The 18,145-nt window shown below is 44.5% G+C and overlaps 1 protein-coding gene across 2 annotated transcripts in view; it reads left to right on the top strand.

Moving 5' to 3' along the window:
* The first annotated feature begins 187 nt into the window (after nt 1-187).
* The window catches only part of LOC133359417 (E3 ubiquitin/ISG15 ligase TRIM25-like), a 90,565-nt gene continuing 72,607 nt past the window's right edge, over nt 188-18,145 (top strand). The window contains exons 1-6 of one of the 2 annotated variants that reach the window (XR_009757160.1): nt 188-3,411; nt 4,125-4,220; nt 5,045-5,278; nt 6,814-6,836; nt 7,352-7,464; nt 12,384-13,203. Coding sequence is in view for 1 of the 2 variants with exons in the window: in XM_061577830.1 (XP_061433814.1) it covers nt 2,854-3,411; nt 4,125-4,220; nt 5,045-5,278; nt 6,814-6,836; nt 7,352-7,464; nt 12,384-12,925 (1,566 nt within the window). In the remaining variant the exon portion in view is untranslated. Of the gene's footprint in view, nt 3,412-4,124; nt 4,221-5,044; nt 5,279-6,813; nt 6,837-7,351; nt 7,465-12,383; nt 13,452-18,145 lie in introns of those variants that run through there. The other variant, XM_061577830.1, reaches the window with a different exon arrangement.

Here is an 18,145-nt window from a genome sequence, read left to right as displayed (position 1 = left end):
GGAGCGATCTCCGCTCATAAACCACGTGACCCTTGAGGCCTACGTGTCGCCTCCTCCTAAGGACTCCGAGGTAAGGCTCTGTTCGTGGGGTGATCGAGTGGGTGAGTAAGTGGAGGTGAGTGGAGGTGGGTGAGTGGGTAGTAGGCCTCGGCAAGGTAAAAGTTAAAAGGTAAAAACGAGCCTACATTTACCCTACCTTTAACCTTACCACAATACAATCACTCTACCCTACCTTTTACCCTTTAGCAGGTAAGGTAAAAGGTAAAACGCAACGAGCTTACCTTTACCCTACCTTTTACCCTTACCCCATAAAAATTACCCGATTACAGGGTAATTACTAGGGAACTACTACACATGAACAAGGTTTATAACGGTCAATGCTAGGTAGAGCACTTTAATCATGTAGAATACTCTCGATGATTCCAATGTTGCAGGCTTTCATTTAACTCACTCTGTTGTGGTTGTCGTTGTTGTATCCTCTAATCTTGAAACTCAATTTTTACCCACTTCTTAATGTGGTATCGACTGCAAACTTGGTATACTTAGGTCATACTGATGACAATACTATATTCTATCATAAAAAATATATGTTTTTAAACATTATTTTGTATATGTTATGTTTCGGCTTGGGTCTAACTGTCCACGCTCAACTGACGTTGGCTGTAAATCACCACGGTCCCTTACGTTATGGCAAGCCTCGGGGCCACTTCCTGGAGTCGTGGAGTTATGCCATTACTCGTAAATTTTATAAAAGCGTGTTTTTGATAAAGTTTTTTTTAATATTGCTTATTAAATGTAGGCCACGGACTGCGCCACGGAGCTTTTAGCGGTAAACAAGGTACCGTATTTACCGGGTAATACTTTGCGCTTCCTTTAGCCTACCGGGTAATTCTTCCGAGCTACCTTTACCCTGTTACCCTTTACCTTACCCCTTGGCATGTCGACATCTTTACCCCTTTACCCGGTAAAATAAGGTAAATTACCTTACCTTGCCGAGGCCTAGTGGGTAGGTGGGGAAGTGGGTGAGTGGGTGGGTGAAACAGGATGCGTAGCCGGGTGTGTGCTGCTTGGCACCCGAGGGGTGCTGAGCTGTCACCTAACCGGCTCTCCCGGGACGCTGCGAGGATTTGTTGGCTGCAAAATCCGCGGCGGATCGCGCTGCCTGCCTGGCCTGGAGCCACTGCGCCTCACTGAGCACTGAGTCGTCCCTGCTGCTGCACCGAGGAATGAGCCAACTGGGGTGTAGCGTCCAAGGCATTCGTTATCTGCTGTGAACAACCCGCAGAGCCCAGGAGAGCGTCTCCAGGTTCAAGCGGCGTTTAGAGTTCAGTATTTAGATTATTTGGCTGCTATGCATTTCCAATCTGATGAGCCACTTTGTTGAGCTGTCATTTGTGATGGGCAGGTCGCTTTGGAAAATAAGCTAATAGCTCAGTGGGGCATTACACCTGGTAAGATAAACCATTGTTTAGTTTTATTGGTAAAAAAATATTGCAATCATGGTGAACGCCGATGGGCATCTGTGTTGCTGCGTGTGCATGCGTGTTGAGTAGCCGTGCGTGTGAATATGAAACAACAACGCAGGTGAAGCAAGCGGTGGGTGCGGCTGTGAATGGCTGACACGGGGATCTGCAGTCTCGGACAAGGTGAGAGTGAGAGACGGTGACATCGCCAGCAGTGGGTGATGGAGGCAGGTAGAGTTGGTGATAGATTCATACTGCTAGCAAATGACTCAAGATTCCAGGATCTGTCTCGGGAGGCTACACGTATTTTTTTTTTATTAATACGCGCTTTCTTTTAACTCACTCTGTTGCCGTTGTTGTATCCTCAAATCTTGTAACTCAATTTTAACCCACTTACCAATGTGGTATCGACTGCAGACTTGGTATACTTATGTCACACTAATGACAATGCTATATTCTATCATAAAAAATAAAAATATCAATATTTTTAAACATTCTTTTTTATATGTTATGTTTCGGTTTGGGTCTAATTGTCCATGGTCAACTGACATTGGCTGTAATTGGCCACGGTCCTTACGTCATGGCAAGCTTCGGGGCCACTTCCTGGAGTCGTGGAGTTCTGCCATTACTAGTACATTTCATAACAGCGTGTTTTAAAAACTTTTTTTAATATTACTTATTTTTCTGATGCCACGATGACATTCAAGCAACTTGTCACGTTGGGGTAATTACACGGAGATGTAGTTACAAGACATCATGAGATATCTACAACTATGCCAACTATTTATTTTAATTTTAGCAGGTAAGACTCACTGAGCTGTGTAGCTATTTTTCAGAAACGATCTGGCCACAAATGATGGCTTATCACGTGGAAATGTATTGCAGCCAACTACTCCAAACGCGTGATGTTGATTGTAAATGCGGAGGGAAAACTGGAGGACCCGGAGAAAAATTCACGTGACCACGGAGAGAGACGCAAACTTTAAATAAAAAGCAGGCGTCAGGATTGGTATCAAACCCACGACCTCCTGTATAACGGGCGAGGGAGATAACATCTTTCCACCAACTTGCTGTAGAAGGATGAGTTTATCTCTCGACACTCATCTCACGAATGAGCCACCGCAGCTGAGCCTCACAGATGTATATTAACAACAGCACTCATTTATTTAAATGTCAAGGTGTGTACAGTAGCCGTGTTCACCATTGAGGCTGCTGTTTGCACACCTCAGGGCGTGGGTTCACATTCCAGGCAGTGTCTCGTGATGTCAGTGACGACAATGAAACTATTTTCAGCATTTTACTTCCTTCTTCACCGTCGCTATAAGAGACAGGTCCTGGTCCAGCGTCTCTCTGAGCCACACAGCGAGCGATCCAAGCGAAGCCATGGGTCATGGCGAGCGCGACTCCCAGTGAGAGTGTAGATAGCGAGCTGCGCTGCTCCATCTGCCTGGGCAAGTTCGTCTGCCCCTCCACGCTGAGCTGCGGACACTCGTTTTGCCTGCGGTGCCTGGAGGCCGCCTGGGAGACGGCGAGCAGCTTCAGCTGCCCGCAGTGCCGAGCGACCTTCCCTGTGCGACCCCAGCTGAGGAGGAACGTGGCCCTCGCCAACCTGGTGGAGCAGCTCAGAGTTGGAGACGGGATGGCCGCGGCCATCGTGTGTGACCATTGCAGTGGTGGCCAGACTCCTGCAGTGAAGACCTGCCTGAGATGTGAGATGTCCTACTGTGCGAAGCACTTGAGGCCTCATGTAGAGAATCCCAGGCTGAGTGATCACGTCCTGGTGGCTCCCATCGCGAACCTGGAGGAGCGACGGTGCGGGGAGCACAGAGAGGAGCTGAAGTACTTCTGTGAACAGGATGAGAGCCCGGTCTGCACAGGGTGCACCATCACTGGAGACCACTATGGACACAGAGTCATCACGGTGGAAAAAGCGCAACAGACAAGACAGGTGAAGTGTAATGTTCCTTTGTAATCCACATTGTTACAGGAGGTTGAGAGATTCACATCAGTTGGTCGTGACCCTCACCTCGACCAGGTGAGCTCATGTTGAGACCAAACGTCCCTTTACAGGGAGACCCAGGTAGAGGTGGCAGGGTGGCTCAGACGTCAGAACGCTGAGACGGTAACGCTGTAATGCTGAGTTGGAATCGTGTCGGCCGCCCATGGATTAAAGCGGATTCTCAAGTTTAGTGAGTTGATGGTCTAAGCACAGTCAACATTTCATAGCACGTTAAATAATATTTTACGTGAGAATTCATTCAATATATTAGTTTGACTAAGTGAGAAACGTTGCTATGTATAGTAGGGCGTGTGAGAAGCCACTCCACTCATCACTGGAAGAGGTTAAAAACATATTTTAGAATGTACGTGATATTTGTTGATGATGTTGTAGGAGGATATTGCATAGCTCCACGGTAGTTCCCTTTGGATTCTTCATCTCAATATATAACACGGATAGTGCAGTCACGATACAATCATGGTAAAAGAAAAAGTATAAATGAAGACGTGTGCTGAAATCTGACAACAAATGTGTGTATGTGTGTTGAACTTCTTTCGTAGCCAACGGTCCTAATCGGAGAGATGCGGGATGAGGTCTATTAGTGATCCACCAATGGCAATAGTGAGCACCGAGTATTTATTGATTTATCTACCACAACGCAGGAGGAGCTCAGAGTCAAGAAGGAGGGGAGAGAGGAGAAGAGGAACACGGCGGCGTCACGGGCACGGACACTCAGGGACGACTACCGTCGCGTGGAGGTTTGCCTACGAATCGTATTTTATTAAACCCTTTTTTGGCCCCTCTCTCCCGATACTTTCCATTCATTGGCTACCACATTCTGATGAGCCCCCCCCCTCTCCTCCCCCCTCAACTCGCTTTTAAGGGATTACATCTTGAATCATTGCCTCACTTGATGCAGCTAATCTGGCTGTGACTGTCCCACCTGATGACGGACACTTGTGTTGCCTCCGAAACGTCGTGATCTTTATTTTATTTTATTATTTTATTAATTTTGATGTTTTACCTACGTGACTTTACCGAAAACACCTAAGAATATGAGCACTAACTTAGCCTGAGTGCAAGGGAGAGTGGACGTGAGTATTGTCTTCGAAATCAGCATTATTTGTCTATTTCAGCACATTTTAATTTAAAACCATCGAGCAATGTCACGTATATTTGTTCTGTATATTCGCAGACCTTTGGCACAATTTCATGAGAATGTCCGCAGCAAGACTTGGTTATGATTTAATTCATGTTTCCCTCCTATGCATCGTTTGGTAAATTCAGAGTGGGACGGACAGACAGACAGATGCGAATGATACCCATAGAGATGTATTTAATATCGCCCAGATTGACACTCAGAAACAGACAGAAGTAATTCCTATACTACCCTTGCCTATGATATTTACTCCTTATATCCCATTCTCATTCTCCCTGTGCTTTATATGCTCACGAGCTCCCAATGCACACGTCGGTCACCTCCGTGTACTTAATCGAGGCATGGTAACAATCATTACCTTTAAAACACCACATTGTGTCGTTACCTAACAAGTGACTCAACAACTCGGCACTGTCTCTGTAGGAGTCTGTGCGTGGGATCAAGGCGCGGATCAGCCGAGAGTTTGAGCGCCGGAGGGAGCAGCTGAAGGAGGAGGAGAGGGAGGCGCTGAAGCGCGTGGACGAGGAGGGCCGCTCCGTGCTGTCCCGCATCCAGGCGGACATCGCTCGCTACGAGAGCAGAGCACGCGGCCTGGAGCAGGAGATCAACCAGCTGCTCGCCGCCCTCGCCGTGCAGGACCCGCTCTCCTTCCTGCAGGTGGCACCACCTCCATTCACTCGCTGTGGTGGTTAGGAGATGTTAACTACCTCGTCTGATATGCAGGTGGTCATGGGTTCGATACCAACACTTACTACTCTTAGGTTTTTTTCCGGTAAAGTCACGTAGGTAAAAAAAGAAAGAATAAGAAGAAGAATAAAATAAATTAATTATAAATGCAAATAACTCAATTAAATCACGACGTTTCGGAGGCAACACAAGTCTCCGTCTTCAGGTGGGACTTTACCGAAAAAACCTAAGAGTATGAATCCTTGCAGTCACGAAAGCTTCAAATCTAGAACCAACCCTGACATCTGCTGTATATTTGGAGTTTGCATCTCTCTCTCCTCGTGGATGTGTGGTCCTCCGGTTTTTCCTTCTACATTTAGAATCAACGTCAGGTGTTTAGGGTAATTTGCTGCTTTAAATTTCCACATGATATGCCACTTCTTGAATTTTAATTTCTGGCAAGGTTACTTCTGACGGATAGCTATATAGCTCAGTGGGACTTACCTGGTAAGGTAATTGTTTATGTAATAGGTTATACTCATTGCCTTGGTTTATCAAAGGGTTTAACTACAACCAGCAGAGCCGCACCACCCTGTGAGATGTTGACATTGTTGGCAATCTTATTTCAGTGTTTTTCGATCTGGGAGCAAGGTGCGGTGTTCAAAAATAGACGCTCGTTTGCATCCGTGTGACATTCAGACCTGGACTTGTCCAGTACAACATCGCTATTTATCTCGCCTGCTATGCAGGAGGTCGTGGGTTTGACCCCGACCCTGACGTCTGCTGTAAATTTGGAGTCTACGTCTCTCTCTCTCTCTGTGATCGCGTAGATTTTTTTCTAGGTCCTCTGGTTTTTCACTCCACATTTCGAATCAACATCACCCATTCAGAGTATTTGGCTGCTATTATAAATGTCCACATCAGCCAGTTCGTTAAGCTATCATTTGTGAAAACCAGCTCGCTACTGAAAAAGAGTTAAAAAACACGAGTTGTTGAACATTACTTAACTATGTGTTTAGCTGCTAGACTAGACCTGCAAAGAGTGGCTTTGTATTTGTTGGGGTCCGTGTCCAGTTAAACGAATCCTGTTTTTGATGAAAAAATAATAAGAGGTAATCTATGTTTTGAATTAAAGCTTTCGTGACTGCAGGAATTAATATGCTATGGTTCTTTCGGTAATGTCACGTAGATAGAAAGAAAAGTAAAAATAAAAAACATTTAAAAAATGTAAAAAATAAAAATATCAAAAATATTAAAAAATATTAAAAAAAAAAATCACGAAGTTTCGATTGAAACACAAGCATATGAATCCCTGCAGTCACGAAAGCTTTAAGTCAAAAATTTATAAGAATAGGCATAACAGTACAAAGGCACAAAGATAACTATGTTTTTCATCATTCTCTGTTTGCAGATATTTGTTAATTCCTTGATGTTGTGCTCCACTGTAAGCGGCAGGTGACTGTGTGGAGGTGGGCATCTGTTTAAGATGTCAATGTTAATGTGAAATGCGGGTTTGTGTTTTTCAGGATCCCCTGCATGAGAGTCTCAGGTCAGTACCAACCCAGACTCAAACTCGAGCTCTGTCTGCCACTTGGTGGACAAATCAGTGAACGGCCACGATGTGATTCCTAATAAACCCAATTGTATGCAGTTGTATCCCGTATTGTTCGTATGTCAAGAGACATGGACCTGCATTAGACTCTGCGTGTCCCGTGCTGAGTGAGTGGATGGACTGCACCTCCATAGACTCTGCGTGTCCCGTGCTGTGTGAGTGGAGAGACTCCACCCTCCATAGACTCTGCGTGTCCCGTGCTGTGTGAGTGGAAGGACTGCACCTCCATAGACTCTGCGTTTCCCGTGCTTGTGAGTGGAGGGACTGCACCCTCCATAGACTCTGCATGTCCCATGCTGAGTGAGTGGAGGGACTGCACCCTCCATAGACTCTGCGTGTCCCGTGTTGTGTGAGTGGATGGACTGCACCTCCATAGACTCTGCGTGTCCCGTGCTGTGTGAGTGGAGGGACTGCACCCTCCATAGACTCTGCGTGTCCCGTGCTGAGTGCAGGAGCTCGGACTCGCAGGGGACCCAGGATGCGCCTCCTCCCACATTCAGTCACCAAGAGCTCACAGAGGTCATCTCGCTAGGAGGAGTGAATACGAAGCGCATTGCTCTCGTGTGTGAGTCTCTCTCTGCACTCTGCACTGATCTCTATCGACATCGTGCATTACAAATACAACGATGGAGACCGGCACCACTCGGTAGGCTGCTGCACTTTGTTTAAGACAGGTGGCGTGTCCTTGGGGCGTGAATCTTTATAAAATATATATTTTACCAGGTAAGATCCACTGAGCTATGTGGCTCTTTTTCACAAGGAAACTGGCCGCAAATGACAACTCAACTAAGTGGATTATCACATGGAAATTTATAGTAGCAACCAAATGATCTTAACGCATTCAGTTGAGTCTAAATGTGAAGCAAATAATTGGAGGATGCTGAGAAAATTCCACGCGACCACCACTGGGAGATAGACACAAACACTCCAAATATACAGCAGCAACAGCAGGCACCGTCAAGGTCGGGATCGAACCCATGACATCCTGTATACCTGGCGAGGTTGTTAACATCTCCCTGACCACTGTGATGATGAGAGACACAGACTCCAAATATACAGCAGCGGCAGTCATGGTCAGGGTCGGGATCAAACCTACAAGCTCCTGCATACCAGGTGAGGGAGATGACATCAGGCAGATCGAGAGTCAGCCCAGTGAGAAAGAGGCACCACGCCCGGCCACCTTTGTCTCCCTCGTGTCAAATGTTTACACATCACACAAGCAGGGGGCAGCGCAGCGTGAACCATTGTTGTACTGCACATCTACGCTTCCACCTTCACGATCCCCACCCTCGCCAACGAGCACTGTGACACACAATGTCTGTGTGTGGGTGTGAGAGTGTGCGAGGCTGTGACACACAATGTCTGTGTGTGGGTGTGAGAGTGTGCGAGGCTGTGACACACAATGTATGTGTGTGGGTGTGAGAGTGTGCGAGGCTGTGACACACAATGTCTGTGTGTGGATGTGAGAGTGTGCGAGGCTGTGACACACAATGTCTGTGTGTGGGTGAGAGTGTGCGAGGCTGTGACACACAATGTCTGTGTGTGGATGTGAGAGTGTGCGAGGCTGTGACACACAATGTCTGTGTGTGGATGTGAGAGTGTGCGAGGCTGTGCCACACAATGTCTGTGTGTGGATGTGAGAGTGTGCGAGGCTGTGACACACAATGTCTTGTGTGGGTGTGGGAGTGTGTGAGGCTGTGACACACAATGTCTGTGTGTGGGTTTGAGAGTGTGCGAGGCTGTGACACACAATGTCTGTGTGTGCATGTGAGAGTGTGCGAGGCTGTGACACACAATGTTTGAGTGTGGATGTGGGAGTGTGTGAGGCTGTGACACACAATGTCTGTGTGTGGGTATGAGAGTGTGCGAGGCTGTGACACACAATGTGTGGGTGTGAGAGTGTGCGAGGCTGTGACACACAATGTCTGTGTGTAGATGTGAGAGTGTGCGAGGCTGTGACACACAATGTCTGTGTGTGGGTGAGAGTGTGCGAGGCTGTGACACACAATGTCTGTGTGTAGATGTGAGAGTGTGCGAGGCTGTGACACACAATGTCTGTGTGTGGATGCGAGAGTGTGCGAGGCTGTGACACACAATGTCTGTGTGGGTACATTTATACTAACTAATATTAGTATGTGTACACTAACACTAACTAATATTAGTGTGTGTACACTAATACTAACTAATATTAGTGTGTGTACACTAATACTAACTAATATTAGTATGTGTACACTAATACTAACTAATATTAGTGTGTGTATACTAATACTAATTAATATTAGTATGTGTACACTAATACTAACGAATATTAGTTTGTGTACACTAATACTAACTAATATTAGTTTGTGTACACTATTACTATCGAATATTAATTTGTGTACACTAATACTAACGAATATTAGTATGTGTACACTATTACTATCGAATATTTATTTGTGTACACTAATACTAACGAATATTAGTGTGTGTACACTAATACAAACGAATATTAGTATGTGTAAACTAATGCTAACGAATATTAGTAAGTGTACACTAATGCTAACGAATATTAGTTTGTGTACACTAATACTAACTAATATTAGTATGTGTACACTAATACTAACGAATATTAGTTTGTGTGCACTAATACTAACGAATATTAGTGTGTGTACACTAATACTAACGAATATTAGTGTGTGTACACTAATACTAACAAATATTAGTATGTGTACACTAATACTAACGAATATTAGTATGTGTACACTAATACTAATGAATATTAGTTTGTGTACACTAATACTAACGAATATTAGTGTGTACACTAATACTAGCTAATATTAGTATGTGTACACTAATACTAACGAATATTAATTTGTGTACCTTAATACTAACGAATATTAGTATGTGTACACTAATAGTAACGAATATTAGTTTGTGTACACTAATACTAACAGATATGAGTATATGTACACTAATACTAACGAATATTAGTTTGTGCACACTAATACAAACGAATATTAGTTTGTGTACATTAATACTAACGAATATTAGTGTGTGTACACTAATACTAACGAATATTAGTATGTGTACACTAATTCTAACGAATATTAGTATATGTACACTAATACTAACGAATGTTAGTTTGTGTACAATAATACTAACTAATATTAGTATGTGTACACTAATACTAACGAATATTAGTAATTGTACACTAATACTAACTAATATTAGTATGTGTACACTAACACTAACTAATATTAGTATGTGTACGCTAATACTAACGAATATTAGTTTGTGTACACTAACACTAACTAATATTAGTGTGTGTACACTAATACTAAAGAATATTAGTGTGTATACACTAATACTAACGAATATTAGTTTGTGTACACTATTACTATTGAATATTAATTTGTGTACAATAATACTAACGTATATTAGTTTGTGTACACTAATACTAACGAATATTAGTTTGTGTACAATAATACTAACGAATATTAGTTTGTGTACACTAATACTAACTAATATTAGTGTGTGTACACTAATACTAACGAATATTAGTATGTGTACACTAATACTAACGAATATTGGTATGTGTACACTAATACTAACGAATATTAGTGTGTGTACACTAACACTAACGAATATTAGTGCGTGTACGCTAATACTAACTAATATTAGTATGTGTACACTATTACTAACTAATATTAGTGTGTATACACTAATACTAACTAATATTAATATGTGTACACTAAAACAACTAATATTAGTGTGTATACACTAATACTAACTAATATTAGTATGTGTACACTAATACTAACTAATATTAGTATGTGTACACTAATACTAACGAATATTAGTGTGTGTACACTAATACTACCTAATATTAGTATGTGTACACTAAAACTAACTAATATTAGTGTGTATACACTAATACTAACTAATATTAGTATGTGTACACTAATACTAACTAATATTAGTATGTGTACACTAATACTAACGAATATTCGTATGTGTACACTAACACGAACTAATATTACTATGTGTACACTAACACTAACGAATATTAGTATGTGTACACTAATACTAACGAATATTAGTATGTGTACACTAATAATATCGAATATTAGTGTGTGTACACTAACACTATCTAATATTAGTATGTGTACACTAATACTAACTAATATTAGTATGTGTACACTAATACTAACTAATATTGTATGTGTACACTAATACTAACTAATATTAGTATGTGTACACTAATACTAACTAACATTAGTATGTGTACACTAATACTAACTAATATTAGTTTGTGTACACTATTACTATCGAATATTAATTTGTGTACACTAATACTAACTAATATTACTATGTGTACACTAATACTAATGAATATTAGTAAGTGTACACTAATACTAAGGAATATTAGTTTGTGTACACTAACACTAACAAATATTAGTGTGTGTACACTAATACTAACTAATATTAGTGTGTGTACACTAATACTAACGAATATTAGTGTGTGTACTCTAATACTAACTAATATTAGTATGTGTACACTAATACTAACTAATATTTGTATGTGTACACTAATATTAACTAATATTAGTATGTGTACACTAATACTAACTAATATTAGTATGTGTACACTAATACTAACGAATATTAGTATGTGTACACTAATACTAACTAATATTAGTAAGTGTACACTAATACTAACTATTATTAGTATGTGTACACTAATACTAACGAATATTAGTTTGTGTTCACTAATACTAACTAATATTAGTATGTGTACACTAATACTAACTAATATTAGTATGTGTACACTAATACTAACTAATATTAGTAAGTGTACACTAATACTAACTAATATTAGTATGTGTACACTAATACTAACTAATATTAGTATGTGTACACTAACACTAACTAATATTAGTTTGTGTACACTATTACTATCGAATATTAATTTGTGTACACTAATACTAACTATTATTAGTATGTGTACACTAATACTAACGAATATTATTATGTGTACACTAACACTAACGAATATTAGTGTGTGTACACTAATACTATCGAATATTAATTTGTGTACACTAATAATAACGAATATTAGTTTGTGTACACTAATACTAACGAATATTAGTTTGTGTTCACTAATACTAACTAATATTAGTATGTGTACACTAATACTAACGAATATTAGTTTGTGTACACTAATACTAACGAATATTAGTGTGTGTACACTAATACTAACGAATATTAGTTTGTGTTCACTAATACTAACTAATATTAGTATGTGTACACTAATACTAACTAATATTAGCATGTGTACACTAATACTAACTAATATTAGTGTGTGTACACTAACACTAACGAATATTAGTGTGTGTACACTAATACTAGCGAATATTAGTATGTGTACACTAACACTAACTAATGTTAGTACGTGTACACTAATACTAACTAATATTAGTGTGTTTACACTAACACTCACCACAGATGGACGCTCACCTACTCTGGACACAAACTCAGCCCACGACCGCCTCCAGATTTCCTCGGATCTCATGACGGTGACGCAGAGCCGTGTCCCACAGGGTCGCCCCCATCACCCACTCCGCTTTGAGTACCATCCACAAGCCCTGTGCTCTGAGAGCTTCTCGTCGGGTCAGCACTACTGGGAGGTGGAAGTGGGGAGCGCGGTGCGGTGTCGGGTTGGAGTTGCGTACGGGACGATCCCACGGAGAGGGCTTGGTGCTGAGTGCTGCCTGGGAGGGAGCGACGTCTCCTGGTGTCTAGAGAAACTTGGCGACAGCTTCTCAGTGCGGCATGGCGGGGTAGAGACGTCACTGTCGGTGCCGCAGCCTCCGCGGAGAGTCGGGGTCCACCTGGACTGGGACGCGGGGCTGCTGTCGTTTTACAGCGCCGACTCCATGGCGCTGTTGTACTCGTTTAATAAAACTTTCACTCAGCCCCTACACCCTGGGCTGGTGGTGGGTAAAGGTGCCTCAGTGAGGATTGTGGATCTGAGTGGTGCGCCCTGAGAGAGGTGAACGTGAACAGCGCAGAGGGCAGACGCCACCACGACGCACGGCGCTTGCCACCCTCGTCACCGCCACGCGCAGCGCCACGCCCGTGACTGGCTGGTGGCTGTCGGTGGCTCGGGGCTGCGTGGCTCTCCATCACAACGGGGGGGCTGAGCGTAAACAATCCTCACAATCTTCATAGGGAGGAGGGGTGATAAAATAGGTACCGCTCTGTGTGTGTGTGAAGCCAGCGTGGATGTATTCACCCTGCCAGAGGAGTGTGACTGTGGTGTAGGGTGCAGTGATTAGCAATGGTGAACTGGGATGTGTTTATACACTGGTGGTGTATTGGGTTGTGGGAGAAACACAACAACAATAATATTATATTCTTTACGTTTTTTCGATAAAGTCACGTAGATAAAAAAAATAAAAAAAGAAGAAAAATATGATTAATGAAATAATAAACATTAAATCTAAATTTAAAATGTAAAACCAAAAATTCATGACGTCAATAAAAGATTTAAGTCAAATCAATAATATTATTGATTTTTAAAAGTATTAATGTCCGCGTACGACTGTGGCAATGTAACGTTTGTATCGTCGATTCTACAATAAAAATACAGAATACAACAACAACAATGTAGTTGTGTACAGTGTCATTCGTGCTCACTGCATCCCGCAACGCCGTTCATTAATTAAACACGAGGACCAAATCCTCTACACAGCCACTGCCAAGCAAATTAAATCTACAAATTAATAAACAAATAAAGAGACGGCGCCAAACACAAAAGGCGCCAACAATGTCCGAGCTGTTCAAGTTGTCTGCTGCAGCTGCGTCATGGACTTGGTGACGTCACCACATACGCTCCCCCAACGTGGTGACGTCACGCACGCGCCCCCAACATGGTGACGTCACCACGATCGCTTCCCCAAATTGGTGACGTCACCACTCTCGCCCCCACCCCCAATGCGCTCCCCTCACGCCCGCCCCTCACTGCACTATCTGTGAACTCAAAGAGCTTTACAGCTCATCGGATTCCTCCTGCACCACAAACACAGATTCTGACGTTCTGGATTCCCGCCACTGGGGGAGTCCCGCGCTGTGACGTCACCACGTCACCGCGTTGGCGACAACAAAAACAAAAAGAGGCCCTGAGGGGCACCCTGCAGCCTCGCTGCTGTGACCCAGCACTGTGGGGGGGGGGGGGTTGGTGACGTCACCTCGCTGCTGTGACCCAGCACTGTGGGGGGGGGGTTGGTGACGTCACCTCGCTGCTGTGACCCAGCACTGTGGGGGGGGGGTATTGGTGACGTCACCTCGCTGCTGTGACCCAGCACTGTGGGGGGGGGGGGGGGTTGGTGACGTCACCACTGACGCTGCTGGGAACTTCTCGCGAGGGCGCCACGTGACCACGTGGTGCTCGTCAAGAGAAAGTGGTAGAGCAGCAACAACAACCACCACCACCACAACTACAACAACCACCACAACCACTACCACAACAACCACAACAATTACAAGTACAACAACAACCCCCACCAAAATCACCACCACAACAACAGCCACCAGGGGGAGGGGTAGAGGTTGGGGGGTGGGTTGTCTGGGGGGGGGGGGGGCTTGGGGGTTGTCACGTGAGAGGAGGGACCCCTAGGGGTTGGGGGAGATGGGGGGAAGTTGGGGGTCACGTGGGGCTCATTGTTTCACTGCCGGCATTGGTCCAGAGTTGCGGACCGAGTCACGAATCGCGACCGATTCCGAGACGCCGTTTGGGTCCCTGCGCTGCCTGGAGCGGTGTTGGTGCGCGCCACGCGAGGGCGCTGCCACTCCACCGCAGGGATTCGCGGGGCGCGCTGAGCAATGAAAGTGCACGGGAGATTTCACAAGAGGCTGTGGCCAAATCAACCCGGAATGTCGCCGATTTTATTTTTTCCAGATCTCGGAAGCTACGCAAGGTTGAGCCTGGACTGTGGCGCTGGGATTGGTGAGCGGCGTGCACGTCGGAGTACGGTGTGCAGATTACGCGTTGTGCCTCTCTCCGATGCGCTTTCAGGTTCTGCCCCTTGTTGATCAGCGCGATGTCTGTGACATTCCCTCCACGTGCTGGGAGCATCGTCAAGATTTGAAGCTTCTTCAGTTGAAAGCTGAAACGTGGGGAGCATTGACAGTTTTCATTCTTCGTTACGGTGGAGCTGAGATTCCAATCATAATCATAATACTCCTCGAGCAATGGGGTAATGTTTTGCATATTTGTTAAAATAAAGAGACATTGACTGCACATGAAGGGACTCGCTTTGTCCTCTTCAATCGATCTTCAGTCTGCGTGCCAACGTCGCCCTCACTAAAGTGGGCATCGGTGCACATCACAGCAGCACGGAAACGGTACCGGGGCCACAGAGCAACAGGAATGGAACAAAAGAAACCCGTCACGACCTCAGCGGCGACCACCGACTGAGCAAAGTCAATTTGCAGCCACGTGCAACGAATAGCAGAAGAACATTAAGTAGCAAATAAAGTGAATAATAAGTAAAGAAAATTAATACAAAGTTGAGGAAATAAATAATAACATTTATAAGATGAATGAATAATAAAATGAAAAAGAAATATATAAACAATGTATAAGTTACATACATTTACATATTTAAATAAAATAACATAAACAATACATTTTTGTTTTCATAATTTTAATAAAGTTAATTATGTATGAATAATAAATTAATAATGGAACGAATAATTTCAATGAACGTAATAATTTAGATAAATAATATTAGAAAGTAATCTGAAATATGTAATCATTTAAATAAAATAAATTATGCGTGAATAATACATGAATCATAAAATAAACAACAAGCAAATTAAAATAATAATAAAACACCGGTCCCCCCCTCCGCCTTGTTAAATGGCGGCTGTTAGGGGCAGGCGAACGTGAGTAGCTGCGTCTTGTACAGAGCACGGAGTTGAGAGACACTGGGCGCGTTGTGGACGTCGGGTGGACAATCCCGGTGCGGTTTGGATGAATAAATACATCTTAATATCTCATCATACCGTGCTGATCGTGAATATTTAAAACAAAAACGTTTCTCCTATCCGAATCAGCCACTGCGGTCATCTCGACCAAGACGTGGAACCAACTCGGCTCTCGACAAACGCTCAACCCGAAGGCAGCCATTTTGTACGTTTTAACCATTAACACTTTTAAAAAACATTAAATTGAACAATCTACACAAACAACTGTCTCTATTTATATTTTCGTACAATTCAGAACGTTGTAACCGCATTCCGATCGCTATATGCGCATTAATTTACCTCAGAATTTCCATAACAAAGTTATCAAAGCTCGTTAATTGTAAATAAATAAATAAATGCGACAAAATGGAGTCTGCGACGCCATTTTGTATTTACACTTTTGGCGCCAAAAAAATGAAGCGGCGAATGAGGCAACGTTGAAGACTTTAAATCATTGGCGGAGTTTGACTTTCATATTTGTCCCTCACATTAGGAATCGCGGAGTATTTAATTTATTTTTATTTGTAAATCATTAAAATAAATTAATAAAGGTGTCCAGTTTTTTTTGGGGGGGGGGCGTTGTCCCCCCGTGCCCCCTCCTCTCCCCCTCCCCACCCAAACTGGGCCCACGCTGAAAGTGAACTTTTCGCACCGTCACCGCTGGCCAAGAGACAACGCATCGACCCAAACGGCCACAGACCAGCACCACTAACACCACCAACACCACTACCAACACCACCAACACCACTACCACCACCACCACCCCGCTCCATGCCCACCAACGGAGTACTGTACACTATATATATACGTCTGTGTCTCTGTATAAAGCCCTCTGTGTCCTGTCTGTACATGACCACTGTACACGGCCACCACCAGCAGCAGCAGTTTTGGCAATGACCTGAAGCGGCCCTGGGCCTCACCTAGGTCGACTCAGCACCAAATGCATCCTGCCTGGTGCGCTGTGCGGTGAACATCGCTGCTGGGCAGAGGCGAAGCCAGGCGGCTGTGGTGCTGACAGCCACCAACTCGTGAGCCGTCACGGCCTCCCTAGGCACTGCTGCCACTCGCTAGCGGGACTTGTCCACACCATCTACAGGCGGGAATTTGTGTGCAATCTGTTTGTCTAGTCTGTGTCGGTGTGTGTAGTACTGTACATGCCTCTTGTGTCGTCTGTGTGTCTTTGTGTGTAGGACTGTACGTAATTCTGCGTGTCTGTAGTCTGAGTCTCTGTGTCGGATGTGTATGTGTCTCTATTATTAGGTTTTTTCGGTAAAGTCACGTAGGTAAAAAATTAAAATGAATAATTATTAATTTTAAGAATATGAATACTTGCAGTCACGAAAGCTTCAAATCTAGAATGTGTCTCTAGTCTATGTGTATATCGGTGTAGTGTGTGTCTCTCTAGTCTGTGCATAGTAATGTCTATGTTTCTCTGCGTTTCTAGTGTGTGTTTGTCTCTGTGTGCAGGGAGTAGGTTGTGTATCGAGTGATTACAGGGTAGAGAGTCGTCTGTGTGTGTGTGGGAGTTCACAGCAGCGTCAGTGGTGACGTCACCAACACCCCCCCCCCCCCCCACAGTGCTGGGTCACAGCAGCTAGATGACGTCACCAACCCCCCCCCCCCCACAGTGCTGGGTCACAGCAGCGAGGTGACGTCACCTTCCCCCCCACAGTGCTGGGTCACAGCTGCAAGGTGACGTCACCACCCCCCCACAGTGCTGGGTCACAGCAGCGAGGTGACGTCACCAACCCCCCCCCACAGTGCTGGGTCACAGCACGAGGTGACGTCACCAACCACCCCCCACAGTGCTGGGTCACAGCACGAGGTGACGTCACCAACCCCCCCCCCCCACAGTGCTGGGTCACAGCAGCGAGGTGACGTCACCAACCCCCCCCCACAGTGCTGGGTCACAGCACGAGGTGACGTCACCAACCACCCCCCCCCACAGTGCTGAGTCACAGCAGCGAGGTGACGTCACCAACCCCCCCCCCCCACAGTGCTGGGTCACAGCAGCGAGGTGACGTCACCAACCCCCCCCCACAGTGCTGGGTCACAGCACGAGGTGACGTCACCAACCACCCCCCCCCACAGTGCTGAGTCACAGCAGCGAGGTGACGTCACCAACCCCCCCCCCCCACAGTGCTGGATCACAGTAGCGAGGTGACGTCACCAACCCCCCCCCCCCCACAGTGCTGGGTCACAGCACGAGGTGACGTCACCAACCACCCCCCCCCCAC

Source organism: Lethenteron reissneri, chromosome 65 (assembly GCF_015708825.2).
Source record: "Lethenteron reissneri isolate LAM-NWPU_2019-01 chromosome 65, ASM1570882v1, whole genome shotgun sequence".
Classification (NCBI taxonomy): Eukaryota; Metazoa; Chordata; class Hyperoartia; order Petromyzontiformes; family Petromyzontidae; genus Lethenteron; species Lethenteron reissneri.
Note: the sequence above shows the minus strand (reverse complement) of the source record. Positions and strands in the feature narration are given on the sequence as shown.